Below are 12,427 nucleotides of genomic sequence, written 5' to 3' on the forward strand. Positions count from 1 at the left end.
TGTGTCCACAGGCCCTTACAACCAATACACCTGTGCCAGTGGTCAAAGTACTATTCCTGGAAACGAAAGGTTAGGCTTACAGAGAAACTCAGGTGAGGAAAGCATCTTTCCTGAACTACTGAACTACTGAGGTCATGATCCTCATTTCATTGCTGTGAAGCTCCGGCTAAATGCTTTAGAGCCACTCATTTTTAGGTCAGCCAGGGTGAAGTCCCAGCTCTTCTACAGCCTGTGACAAACCCCGTAAGCCCAGATTTTGTCTCTATATCTCGGGAGTTTATAAGCACAGAGCAGCATTAAGTGCTGCACTGGTTGGGGGCAGGGGAGAGAAAAAAAGACTTGATGGTTTTATACCTTTGATAAGCAACTGTATATACTAAAATAATCTAATTCCCAAGCAAACAGGTTTGATTCTATAGAAATGTGCATCCCATCAGTGACAAACATTTGAATAAGCTCTTTGAATGGTGTTTCTTACTGATTTTTCAATAACAATCAAATCTTTCATTGTTTCAATTACAGCTTGGTCTTTCATTTAGACACTTACTGTCCAACTGTAAAATGACAGACTGACCGCAATTATAAAACAAGACAAATTATTTGTGTCTTCTTTTCAGCCTAAAGAAAATTAGTGTGGGGTTTTGTTGGTTAAGGGGGTCAATGTGTTTCTTTGCAAGCTAACAGAGAACAGCTCAGTGATACTCCAGCAATCAGTTATATGGTCTATTTTTATTAGCAGCACGAGAAAGCAAATACTGCACAGCTCGTCAGGCTGTGTAAATGAAATGCAATAATGAAGCTCGTAAGCAAGCAGGATCCAGCATGCCCATGTTATTCCCTTTCTGCATTGAGTGCATGAAGTATTGCAGGAACTGCTGTCTGTATAAACACATCTCTTTTTCATCATACATAATTCAGGATTTCCAGCTCCCTGATGGAGTAGATTATTTAACTCCACACACTGAGGTACAGGCCTCAAGCTCTGCACCAGTATCACACCGCTGCAGTAGACTGGATTTTTTATATGACTCTGCCTCTTGACACAACATATGTGCTCTCAATCAGCTTTATCCTAATACTTTTAAAATATCTATAGCATCCTCCCTGCCAAGACCTGGATATTCCCAACATGCAATAATTTTAACCCTGTGGATAAATGAGTTTTGAAGCATCAATCGAAGCTGCACAGAGGTTCATATAACAAGACTGTTCCACAGCTCCAGCACTTGATGCTTTCGAAATTGATGGGAAGTCTGTGGGGACCTCTTTGGCAACAGGACTCAAAAGGCAGGCATTTTGATAATAATCTTCTGTGTCCTGTAAGTCACCTCAAACCTGGCATTTCAGAGTCCAGGCAGGGTCTGTTCCTGTGCAATTGCCATCCTCTCAGGATTGCAGGCTGTGTAAATCAGTGCGGAATTGAGTCCGGAGACTTGAGCTACCATGAACATCTTAAAAGAAGATTACACCCATGTAATAATGCACAATCCTCTGACAATCCCTAAAGAAGAGGGGGGGAAGGTGGAGAGGAAAATCAGATTTCTCAGCCAGCTCAATCCTAGTTGTCCTGGAGGGCAACCCTAACCCAGGGATCCAGAACCTGTGCAACTCTAAGCCTGGCACGCTTAAGCCCACTGGGACATGCATCCTTGGTTGGTGGCCCTACCATGGACACACAGCACTGAGCCAAGTATCTTGAATGCAGGAAGATCAATCTCCAGAGCCAGAAGATGGTTCCTGCATCTTCACAGGCAATTGCCTCTGCTGAGTAACAGAAATGCTCTGTCTGCAGCCCCTGGGTTGGACCTGTGGAGCCAGGCCCATCCTCTGGCTGCAGCATCTAGTGCAGAGGGAAGGGATGGTATATGTATGGGCATTCAGCCTTCCTCTGCACTCTTCTCCTGTGGAGAAGGATCTGGGCAGTATTCCCCAGCACAGGCTCACTGACAAGAGGAGACTGTCTTTCAGCCTGCAGGAGAGGAGGAAGCAGATTACATCATGTCTACATCTTCAAACATATCTTGGACATGGTTCACATTCCCAGCTTTTGGGCATGGGAGAAGGGGACGGGCCTTGCTGGAGGTGCCAGCCTGCATATCTTCTTGCAGGACATAAGGGGATTTGGCCACCGTTCTCCATCCTCACAGTTTGCAAAAGACATCGTGCTCTGCAAGACCAGGCAAGACTCACAACTAATCTCCAGCTAGTGCCCATGTGCCCAGGGAACATGACCCACTGTTTTGCAAATCAGCCTCTCCCCAGCCTAACAGATGGACTGGAACAGCCAGAAGGCAAGATGTGAGCATGAAAGGCTGAGATGAAAATAAGAGTTGGGTGGGATTACAAAAATGATTGCTCTTTTAAGACTGGGTTTCGTATTCAAGGGATGTAATTTGACCATCCAGCTTGGAGTTAAATTGGCTTCAGACAATACCCTTCTGTACTAGGATTGCTTTAGGTGATCTGAATCAGGATCAAGGCTGAAAAGAGATTGTGCTGAGAGGACAAGAGAAAGAAACACAATAAAATCACAAAGAAGAGGGAAAGAGGAAAGGAACTCCTACTATCCTGATCCTGTAGCAGGGGAGAGTATGGTACTTAAATGAAACTAAAAGGTGGGCTGCAAAGGACTTACTGCAGAGGTGTGGAAATGAGTGAGTGCAACACCAAAGCAACATCTTTATAAGAATCAAAGACAAGCAAAAAATGTCTGCATGACTACAGTTAACTTTGCATTGATCTCCAAGGGCCAGGTCTCCATAGCACTAAAGCTCAAATACAGCCAAATTACAGAGAAGTCATCTTGAATTTTTTGCAGCAAACTCCCAAGCTCAGAGCCTGGGACCAGATGTGTGGCTACTTGGTTTGTGTACTGTGACTCCTGGCATGCATGGCTTTATCTCTGCCTGCAGAGGTGGCAGCCAGCTCATCCTTCACAGCCCTGAAGGGCTGAGCTAGGTGCCAGCTCTGCAGGCACAGGAGGAGGCAGCCCTCATCGCTGCTGCTACAGGCACTCAGGAGCAAGGGCATGCCTGGGCTACCTCTTGCCCTTGGTGACTTGCCCCATGATCCCCACTTCAGCTCTTCCTGCCCTTCTAGACTACCTTATTCCCCTTCTCACAGTCCCAGCTTCCCGTGAAAGGCTGTGCACCATCATTTGCAGGGCTGGAGCCTGTCCTGATGCTGACGTTGAACATGACCATCCGACAAGTCCAGCCTCCACACATGCCAGGCACAGCAGTTCAAAAGAGTAGCACTTTTGATGGCCTCCCACAGGATTTCGCTTGTTTACTCCACAAACTGCAGGGAGTGCCTCAAGTGCTGGTAGTCCTGCCCTCGGGAACAAGAGGCATCTGAAGCAGAACATCGCGCAGGCAAGGGCGCTGTAAGCAAGACCTGCTGTGCTGAGGGCCACGGCTCTCCCCTTGGTGCCATCATGCTCTAACTCCTCTGAATCCTGGCACTTGGGCACCCTGATGCAGCAACAACCCGCTCAGCACTGCCGTGCCCTGCCTCCACAGAAACAGCGACAGAAAATAAGGTCCCCAGAGGGCACGTCTCCTCTCCCCCTCCAGCCTTTCCTCTTCCCGTACGGCTTTGCGGAGGCGGCAGCATAGGGCTTTAACTTTCTCCGCCGGATCAAAGGCTTTCTGTCACCATATCGTCGCCTCACACCCCAGTCCCCTGAAGCCACCATATGCTCGCTATGGGCTGCAAAGCCGGGGCCCCTTCGCATCCCTCCCGACCCCGCCCGAGGCCGCCGGGCCTGCTAGGCCGCCCGTCGTGGGGCAGCTGGGGCAGGCTGTCAGGGGGGCCTGCGAGCCCGACCCGCGGCACAGCGGTGGGCGGCGGCCGCGCTAATGCCCCGGCTGCCGGCAGGGGGGAGGCGGAGCGGGCGCCACCAGAGACGAAGCGAACGTGGAGTGGTAGGCGGGCGGGGAGGCAGGAAGGGAGGAGAGAACGGTAGGAGGGCGGGGAGAAGTTTATTCTCGGAGACACCTCTCCAGGGTGCGGTGGGGTTGTTGCCTCACGCCGGCCGCTGCTGGGGTTGGGACATGCGCCTCCGCGCTGCTTCCCGGGGTTAGTCACGGCGGGGCGCCGGCCCCGAGTCCCCACCCAGGCGAGCGCGGCGACAGGAGTAACTAGTGCCTCTGGTGTACGGGCCGAGCGCGGTCGCCTGCCTCTTGCTTTCTGCCCACCGCCTGCACTCTCCCTCCCTCCCTCCCTCCTTCCTTTCGCCTCTCCCGGGTGCGTAAGGGGAGCGAACAATGGTGGGGTACAGCAGCCGGGCCCTCGCCCTCGCCTAGTGGAAGCGGGTGCCCCGCGGCAGCTCCTCCGCCGCCCCGCCCTGTGGCGGCCCCGGGCCGCGGACCGCGTTGCTGCCGGCGGCAGTGCCTGGAGGCGATGGTGCCCGCGCCGGGGTTAGCCTGATCGCCGCCTCCCCGACTCGCTGCCTCCGGTGCCGGCGGCGCTGCTGTGGGGCCAGCCGTCCGCCGCCGCGCTCACTCAGGCTTGTGGCCACCTGATAAAACTTGAGAGTCCCTCCAGAAGATATAATAATTTATAATAATAATATAAAACAAGGACAAGAAGGAGGAGAAGCGGAAGAAGCGAGTGGATAATGACAACCCCGAGCAGATTCAAAAAGGACAAAGAGATTATAGCGGAGTATGAAAGTCAAGTGAAAGGTAAGCGCGGGGCGCGCCAGGCGCCTCCCCGGCCTTAGGGACGCGGGGCGGCGGCGAAGGGGAGAGCCCCCGCGGCAGGCGGCCCGCCCGGACAGCCGGCCCCTTCCCCCGGGCTGCGGGCTGAGGCCGGCCCCGCCGCCACAGCAGTCCGGGCGGTCGGTCCCTGTTGTCTGAACTTCAGGGCGGAGGGGGTAGATAGCGGGCGGTGAGCGGCGGCCTCTGCTCCCCCCCGCACTCCGAGCGGCGTCCGTTTGTGTGAGGGGGTGGCGGGGGCTGGGGACGGGCGGCAGCTGCGGCGATTGTCCGCTGCTCGGCCCCAGCGGGGCACCTTGCCTTCCTCCACCGACTTCGGTAACACGGGTGGGGGGAGTTAAAAAAAAAAGGCTTGGCAGTGAAACTGAGGCGAGAGACAATAGTAAGCCATGCGTCTTTCTTAAGGCACATGGCTGGTGTCCTCCACCCTTCCCTCAGGGTTGTAGTTTCTGTGTTGGGCTAATAAAGAATTATCCTTGACTGTTGAATGAGCCCTTTCAGCCATCCCAGGAAGTATTTCAGCCTTGCATCGCCTGGTTGTATCGCTTCCAACTATTATGCCAAGGGCGGCACCGGCAAACCCTGGCTTGAACCACCACTGCTTTCCAGACCCTCGAGTTTCTTCGCCTAACGTTTTCCCCTCCGCCAGTGTCTCGGGTGGAGCAGAGGATGGGAAAGTAGCAGCACGGGCGGTGGGGTGTGGGTCTCTTGGTGCACGTAATTTTCTACTGGATGCTGTCAGAGAATAAATTGCATAATAAACTGCAATAAATGCAAGCTTGGATGATGGATGTGAACGTGAAATGCAGCGTCTGAAAAGCGATGCGACACCTGAACTCTGTTTATTAAAATGATGTGGGTGTGCACTTCATGCATCGGGGTGTACCCTCCTTGATGCTGTGCCTGCAGCTCCGCAATGTGCAGAGACAGACCGTGACCCCATGCAGGTCTGTGGGCTTCAGGAGCCCTTTTGCCCCATGCAGGCGTTAGCTGGAGACCTTGAGACCGAGGTATCTGTAACAAGGTGGGAGCAACCACTCCTCAGCTGCTGTTGACTTTCCGTAATTGCACAGTGGTTTTTTTTTTTCCTCTTACTTGATCTTGTGAGACCAAATTTTCAGGACAATTTTTGGAGTTCATTCAGGGTTTATTCCCCTCTTAAAAGGGAAGCTTTAGTTTTTGAGTTTTCTTCTTCCTAAGCTTAACTTTTGGTGAAAAATACCTGTCACAAATTAAAATCTTTTTGGGTCCACTGTGGGAGTTAGGCATAAAGCAAAAAGTGTGAGATAGGTGGGCACTGAGGAGGTCTTCTCTGACCTGGCAGGTAGGCCATGCTTCACGTGTCTGTTTGACACTGGCAGAGCTGAAACAGCTCTCGCATAGCTGTTGGATTCATTGCCATTGAGCCCTTGGAGTATTGATGCTTCTGCCTCTCTATGGAGATGGTGCAGGTTTGTCTTGATCCATGAGAAGAAAAAAAAGTTCAAGATGTTAAGCTCTTCGCACAGTGTGCAGACTGTTCTTTGCCTCCTAACACATTTGTTACAGGTTCTGTGGCCTCAGCCTTTACTAACTACAGCCAGTTGCTGTATTAGCTGTGCTTCTCTTTTAAATAATGAAGGAAAAATATGATGCCCTTCAGCTATGTTTATTAGATCATTTCATAAACAGCAAAGATTAAGGTACAAAGATACCTCCAGTATCTTGTCTCTCCTTAGAGTCCTCCATCATAATTGCAGAGGGAGGTGGCATTTGTAAACATGACTTAGTAGGAATTTTGACTTTCTTTGTGCCTTTGTGGTGATCTGGGGTGTGTGCAGTCTGATCCCAAGTGTCTCGCCTGAAATGTGGATTAGCAGCTGTTTGAAGTATGCCGGGGTAGAAATTGTAGCCAGAGATGCTTTTTCTTTGACCAACCTCACTATAATTGTATTTCAGGTGGCAAGAACTGTCAGTGCTAAGGCATAATTCTGCTTAATGCTAGCACAGAGATACTATAACAAAGTGACGATACCATTATGTGATACCTTGAAAATCTTGTTGCTGTTGGGGGGGTTCAAGGGCTAAGGAGTCAGTTGCAATTAACCAGCAAGGTAACTTTTAAGGGAATGTAAATGCCAGAAAGACGGGTTCCTATGTACTACCTGGAATTTCATACATTAGGATGGGAGAAAGGGTGTGGCCAAAGTGCTTTTGCTGATGATTTCTAGTGTTTGCAGTGGCTGGCTGATTTCTCACTTCTGGCATGTTTAGTTGCCTGGAGGATGTGGACAATTTGGCAGCAAACTAGCCATTTGAGGTCATCTGGACAGTTGTGTGCAAAGGAGTGTTACACCCCATATATTCCTTACTTTGTTACACGATTGCATTGAGGCCAGCCTGCGGAACATCAGTTAGCAATTCAGAGACCCACACCACTGATGTGTGCGTTTGTAAATCCTGTTGTAAGACGTCTGAATACGGGTACTGAAGAAAGGGGCCTCTACTGCATATGGCCTGTAGGGTATGTATATGGTGCCATATTTGGAAAAGAGGATTTACCAATGCCATTCTTCACATAGCTTTTCTGCTCTTAACTCCTCAAATAGGAAGCAGTAACAGATGTTAATTGCTCTGCCGGGCTCCAGGGTGGTGTGAACTGACATATTCTCCTTGGACTTTTGGCAGTATCAATGAATTGGCTGCTGCTTTAGTAGAGGTCATACAGGAACAGTAGAAAGCCTGCAAATGTTGCTTGTTTGTCACACTGAAATGAAGAAGGTACTTCTGACTTGGGCACTTTTCTTTGCAACATCCCTGTTCTTCAGGCTAACTTCTGTCAAGAACTATCCCGGTTGTAGGAATAAAGGATTGTGTTCACTTCGTTACACATTGTATAGAAAGCAGAAGGATATTTCTTAAAGATGTCTTAATAGTGAAGTTAGATCTGTCTAGATGGATACCTCTATCCGTTATTTTGGAGTAAGGATATCATGATGACATAAGTACCTTAATTTGTAGACATAAAGGCACATGGAACGTGTTGCTTGGTTCCGTAACTCTTATTCATTGGAAGTGAACCATCTCAATACTTTCAGCATGACTGTACTACTTGATGATTTTCCTGAAGCACCTACTTCTCAGTGATGTTTCACTTTGTAATTCAACACCTTTAGGAAAGGCATCAAAAGTTCGTTTATTCAAGAGCATTGTGACAGTTCTGAGAAACAATTTATGTTACTGTTAAAATGGCTTGAGTGATATGCCTTGTAGACCTTCTGCAGACTGAATGCAATCACTTCTTAAGTTATCCCTGATAATCCAGACTGTATAGGGTTTTGCTGAAGAATGTGATAATTTTATAGGCCTTCTGAAGTCACAGAGGTAGGTTTTCTACCAACTTTGCAGCTGGGGTGGGTGATATGGCTAGAGCTAGAAAGTTAAGGGAATCCTGTTTAAATGAGCAACAGATTGGTAATATAATTAGGAGTGGAGTATTAACTTTCTGATACATGACCCTATTTAGTTAAGGAATGTTGTCTGGAAACCTCAAAGCTCAATTTGCTATAGTAGCCTATTTTTATCCTACCTTTTGTATTCTAAGGACCATCTGCTCCTTGGTATTGCTGATAATGTAAAGTAGTATCTGTTGATAAAGTTACAGAGCTGACCACAATAGCAAAGAATACTGGAGTAATCACTGATGGCCTTGTAGGTCTCTCAGGTATGTTAAAGGGGGAAGTAGTGAGATCTTGAATACTTGGCTCACTTCAGAAATTTATCCCTCTGGAGAAGAAATGCAGAGTAGTAGTAAAGATTTGGCTTCTCAGTAATGTTCAGGTCATTCAGGTGTTAAACTGTCATGTTTACCTGATTAAGACTTCTTACTGGCCTTCAATGCGTGGGAGAAATGTGCTTTCAATAGGTGAGCGTTGTGATGACTGATAATCGTGGCCTGTCTGTTCAGTGAGGTCCTCTGTGTGATTTGATCTGTTGAGGATCTTTGGAGTTTAACAGTCTCTTGACCCTTTCTATGCAACTGCATCTCCAACTGAAAAGAAGTGAGGAAAGAGCCACTTAGATGCTTCCTTTTCCAACCTTAATTTTCCAGGTGTAAGTGACTGTGGAAATACCAGCCCAAAAGCAAGGAGACTCTTCCCTGACATCAATATTTTGCAACATCATCTTCAGCACCAAATACTCCTATTTTCCACCAGAAACAACTTGTTAGCACTCTGTATAATTCACTAATTCATTTTTATGGAAAATGGAACTTCTGATTTGTGAAACTGAATTTCAATTTATTTCAAATTAAAACAATCTAGAATTAAAAAAACAGAAGCCTATGAGGAAGGGCTGAGTTCTGTAATACAAATTGGGTTGACATTTTAGTGAACTTTTCTGATAACTATTTTGAAAAACATCTTTTTAATGAAAAACGTGGTGCCTTAGATGACACCAGAATTTTCGAGCTTTATTTTCCAGAATTTAGTTGAAGAGATGCCGGTTTCCAAAGTTCAAGTTTATAAAGTGTGGGTCAGTAGAAATTTTTCTGATCAAAGAGCTTGACCACAGTGTGGTTTGTCTTACACAGAAAGGATATTGTTCTCTGTGCTGTTTTTCAGTTGGTGTTACAGGTTGTTCAAGAGACAGGCTAATTAAGGATAATTCCTTACCTTCCCCCTCCCACTGCTTTTTCCCTGCTCTCTGATTCTTTCCTTCAGAGTACAAAATTAAGTTTTCCAGGTAAATGTCAATGAGTTTTTAGTTGACTATTCAACAGGAGGAAGTATACTTAGGTTTAGATAGTTCAGTCATAAACTGAACAATCTTTTTTTTTTTTTGGTGGTGGTGGTTTGTTTTTTATCTACATATTCAGTAGTTTTATCATAGTTTTCTTGGAAGGAAAACTAAGGAACTCATTTAGTTTAATACCCTATGCCATATTAATTGGGGGATGGGGGAAGCCCAACAAAAAGCCAACTTCAGAGGTTTTGGCCTCTTAGTCTTCCTATATAATGAAAGAAAAAAACCCAAAGGTTTTCTTGGTACCTTTTTGAAAATATGGCCAACAGTCAGGAGACTTTTTTCATGGTTTGACCACACTCTGTAGCTGATGTATCCCAGCACTGCAGTGAAACTTTATTATTTTACTTCAGTTTAAATGTGAGTAAAGTCCCAACTGCTATAACACACATGAAAAGGCAAGCAATGAACGAATTGTCTGACCAATGTTTCTTTCTGGCAATATGGCAATCATAATACATACTGAATTTGTACATTTTGCATATACTTGCACTTTTTTTTGGTTAGTCCCATGGAAAGCTTTAACTCACTTCTGACTCTGAAGAAGTCTATGTCCCTTCATGATCACTTCTTTGGGACTTTTTTTTGCTGCCTGGGTGTACTTTGTGTGAAGCTTGGCTGTTGCAGAGCAATGTTTTAAATTATTGTAAGGTTCATTTAATTTCCTGTAATTATCTTTTATTGGTCACTTTTTAATGAACTGAAGTCCTGGATGCTAATAAAATAATACTTATAGCTTTCAAATGGCTGTGGTAAGTCAGGATGGGATCTGAATTTCATCTCATTTTCTGTCTCAAACTTCACTTGGGTTAGATTTTTGCCTTTTGTGAAAAGTAGTCTCCTTGTCAGTCAGACATGATGGATGGTAGCACTGGAAAAAGTGGGTCAGTGCTGTTGAAACTGGATAAGAAATCCCCTGCTGACCATCACACAGCCTATTAGAAATCACTGACCATGACCTGACAGTGCAGCATGTCTAATCTCTGTTTTGGACAGGGCTGGACGTGAGGGAGAGTACAAATGGAGCCAGACAGGTGTCAGGTGAAGCTCTTGTGGCTCTTGTTCTTTCCTTTACCTTTTTTTCCAAGCTCCTGCTACATCCAGCTGTCATGCTGTGTCTAACCTTTCTGGACATGGTGGAAGTCAGTGCTACCTTAACTTGTATTAATCCCTATTAGAGTCTAATCTACTCTTACTGCTTGGCTTTCAGGTAGCAAAATAGGCTTTGTAGCGTGGGGGTTTGTTTTTGTGTGTGAGTGATTAGTCTAAACGTGTACCAGGGCTCCTTGCGCCCTGTGTGCTGTCCCTTCTGCTTCCTGAAGGTTTTAGTCTCATGGCAGCATTTACTCCACGATTGGCTTCTTCCTTCTTACCAATTGCTGACCTGACTTTTCTTGGACCCCCCTGTGCTCTCTGCTCTTAGCAGTCTGGGCTGATTCAATCAAGTGCTGGCCATGTCTAAGGCAAGGCTGTCTGGCCTCACTCAGCACTGGTCAGCCTGGGAGCTGTGAGTCATGAATAGCCTGTTCTGCCTGAAGTTACTTTGTGTCCTGTTCTTCCCCACTTCTTAGGCACCATGCCAAGGTTGAAAAGGTTATATAGGGGTAGTATGTATGTATGTGCACACACAGAGGAAAAGCAGAAGCTGAAAACTGGAGGCAGTGGTTGAATCTGCAATGGCTGCTGTTGCTGCTTGGGTACCACTAACAGAAATGAGGCTGGTGGGCTGTGTAGTAGCACATGCTTGGGATGAATCACAAAGAGCCTTTGCTGAGAGCATGGGGACCCACTCCTGGCTAAGGGGCAGAGTTGGCTGAACAGGAAGACTGCTGTGTGTATTTTACATTACCAAGATTGTATCTGGTGCCAAAACCTAAGAACTTGGTTATCACTGCTCTTTTTCCTTTGTTTCCAAGGCTTAAACAACTGCAGGCTGTTCAGGCAAGTTTGTGTGGTGGCCTGGTCCTGTGGGAATGCTCTAAGACAAACAATTTACTTTGATCTGCTGTAATGGGAGCGGTAATCCTGAGGCACCACTTCCTCAGGAATCTACTGTTTTCTGCAGCTTGTGGAAGGTCTGGTAGACACAGAAGTGTGTCACAAGTCGTTTATAGCCACCTGGTAGGCTAAAGGTGATGTATTACATTTTTACCTATGCTCTGCCCATTAATCCATCTTGTCCAGGCAAACTGCTGGTGTTCTCAGGCTGTTTTCTGTTATTTACAGCTTAGTAACTGAACAAGGAAAATCTCTCCAGGAGCTGCTTCCCCTCTCCTCTGTTCATGCCACTGTCTCAGGCATATAGATATTATCTGCTAGTCAGTGAGTGCAAACATTATAATGAACAGTTTGTATTCTGTAGAAGACGGCCTTTGTTCTAGTTCATGGTTGGCACAATAAAATTATCCCAGATGTAGGTGTATGTAAATGAAGTAGATGTTGCCGGAAGGGAGAGAAGGTGCTCTCCGCGGTCTTTCATTTCAAACATTGGGGCAAGAAAAAGGCCCAGCCTCCTATAGCAGAAAAATCTATAGGAAACAAACACTAGCAAAACCACTAAATGCTTTCAGAAAATGCTCTGGGAAAAGCATATGCTTTATGATTTGACTCTGTAATAATTATATCTGTGGAAAGAATTAAGGGTGACCTGTGTCATTAAATTCTAAATTTATCCAGTGCAGGACAGTGTAGTTGATGTGGTTGTAATGAAGACCCTCTGAAGGTGTGTGGGTACTTAACCTGCATTTACCTTGGTCATAGCATCTGGGTGGTCGCTTTTAATTACAGCGGTAAGAAGGGGAAAGAAGCTTTTCTTTGTCTATAATTTTCTAGAAAAAGTTTCAGTAGAACTTGCTTAGAAGTATGATCACAGATTCACCAGAATATCCCTATTAACTTTGTAATGTTATGCATTATTGACT

At 46.5% G+C, this 12,427-nt stretch overlaps 1 protein-coding gene across 2 annotated transcripts in view; it reads left to right on the top strand.

Annotated features, from left to right (window-relative positions):
* Positions 1 to 4,621: 4,621 nt before the first annotated feature.
* Positions 4,622 to 12,427, top strand: part of SRGAP1 (SLIT-ROBO Rho GTPase activating protein 1) — a 150,484-nt gene continuing 142,678 nt past the window's right edge. For both annotated transcript variants that reach the window (XM_054399911.1, XM_054399912.1), the window contains exon 1: positions 4,622 to 4,688. In XM_054399911.1, coding sequence (XP_054255886.1) covers positions 4,622 to 4,688 — 67 coding nt within the window. The remainder of the gene's footprint in view (positions 4,689 to 12,427) is intronic.

The sequence above is a fragment of the Indicator indicator genome, chromosome 3 (assembly GCF_027791375.1).
Source record: "Indicator indicator isolate 239-I01 chromosome 3, UM_Iind_1.1, whole genome shotgun sequence".
In the NCBI taxonomy this organism is placed as follows: Eukaryota; Metazoa; Chordata; class Aves; order Piciformes; family Indicatoridae; genus Indicator; species Indicator indicator.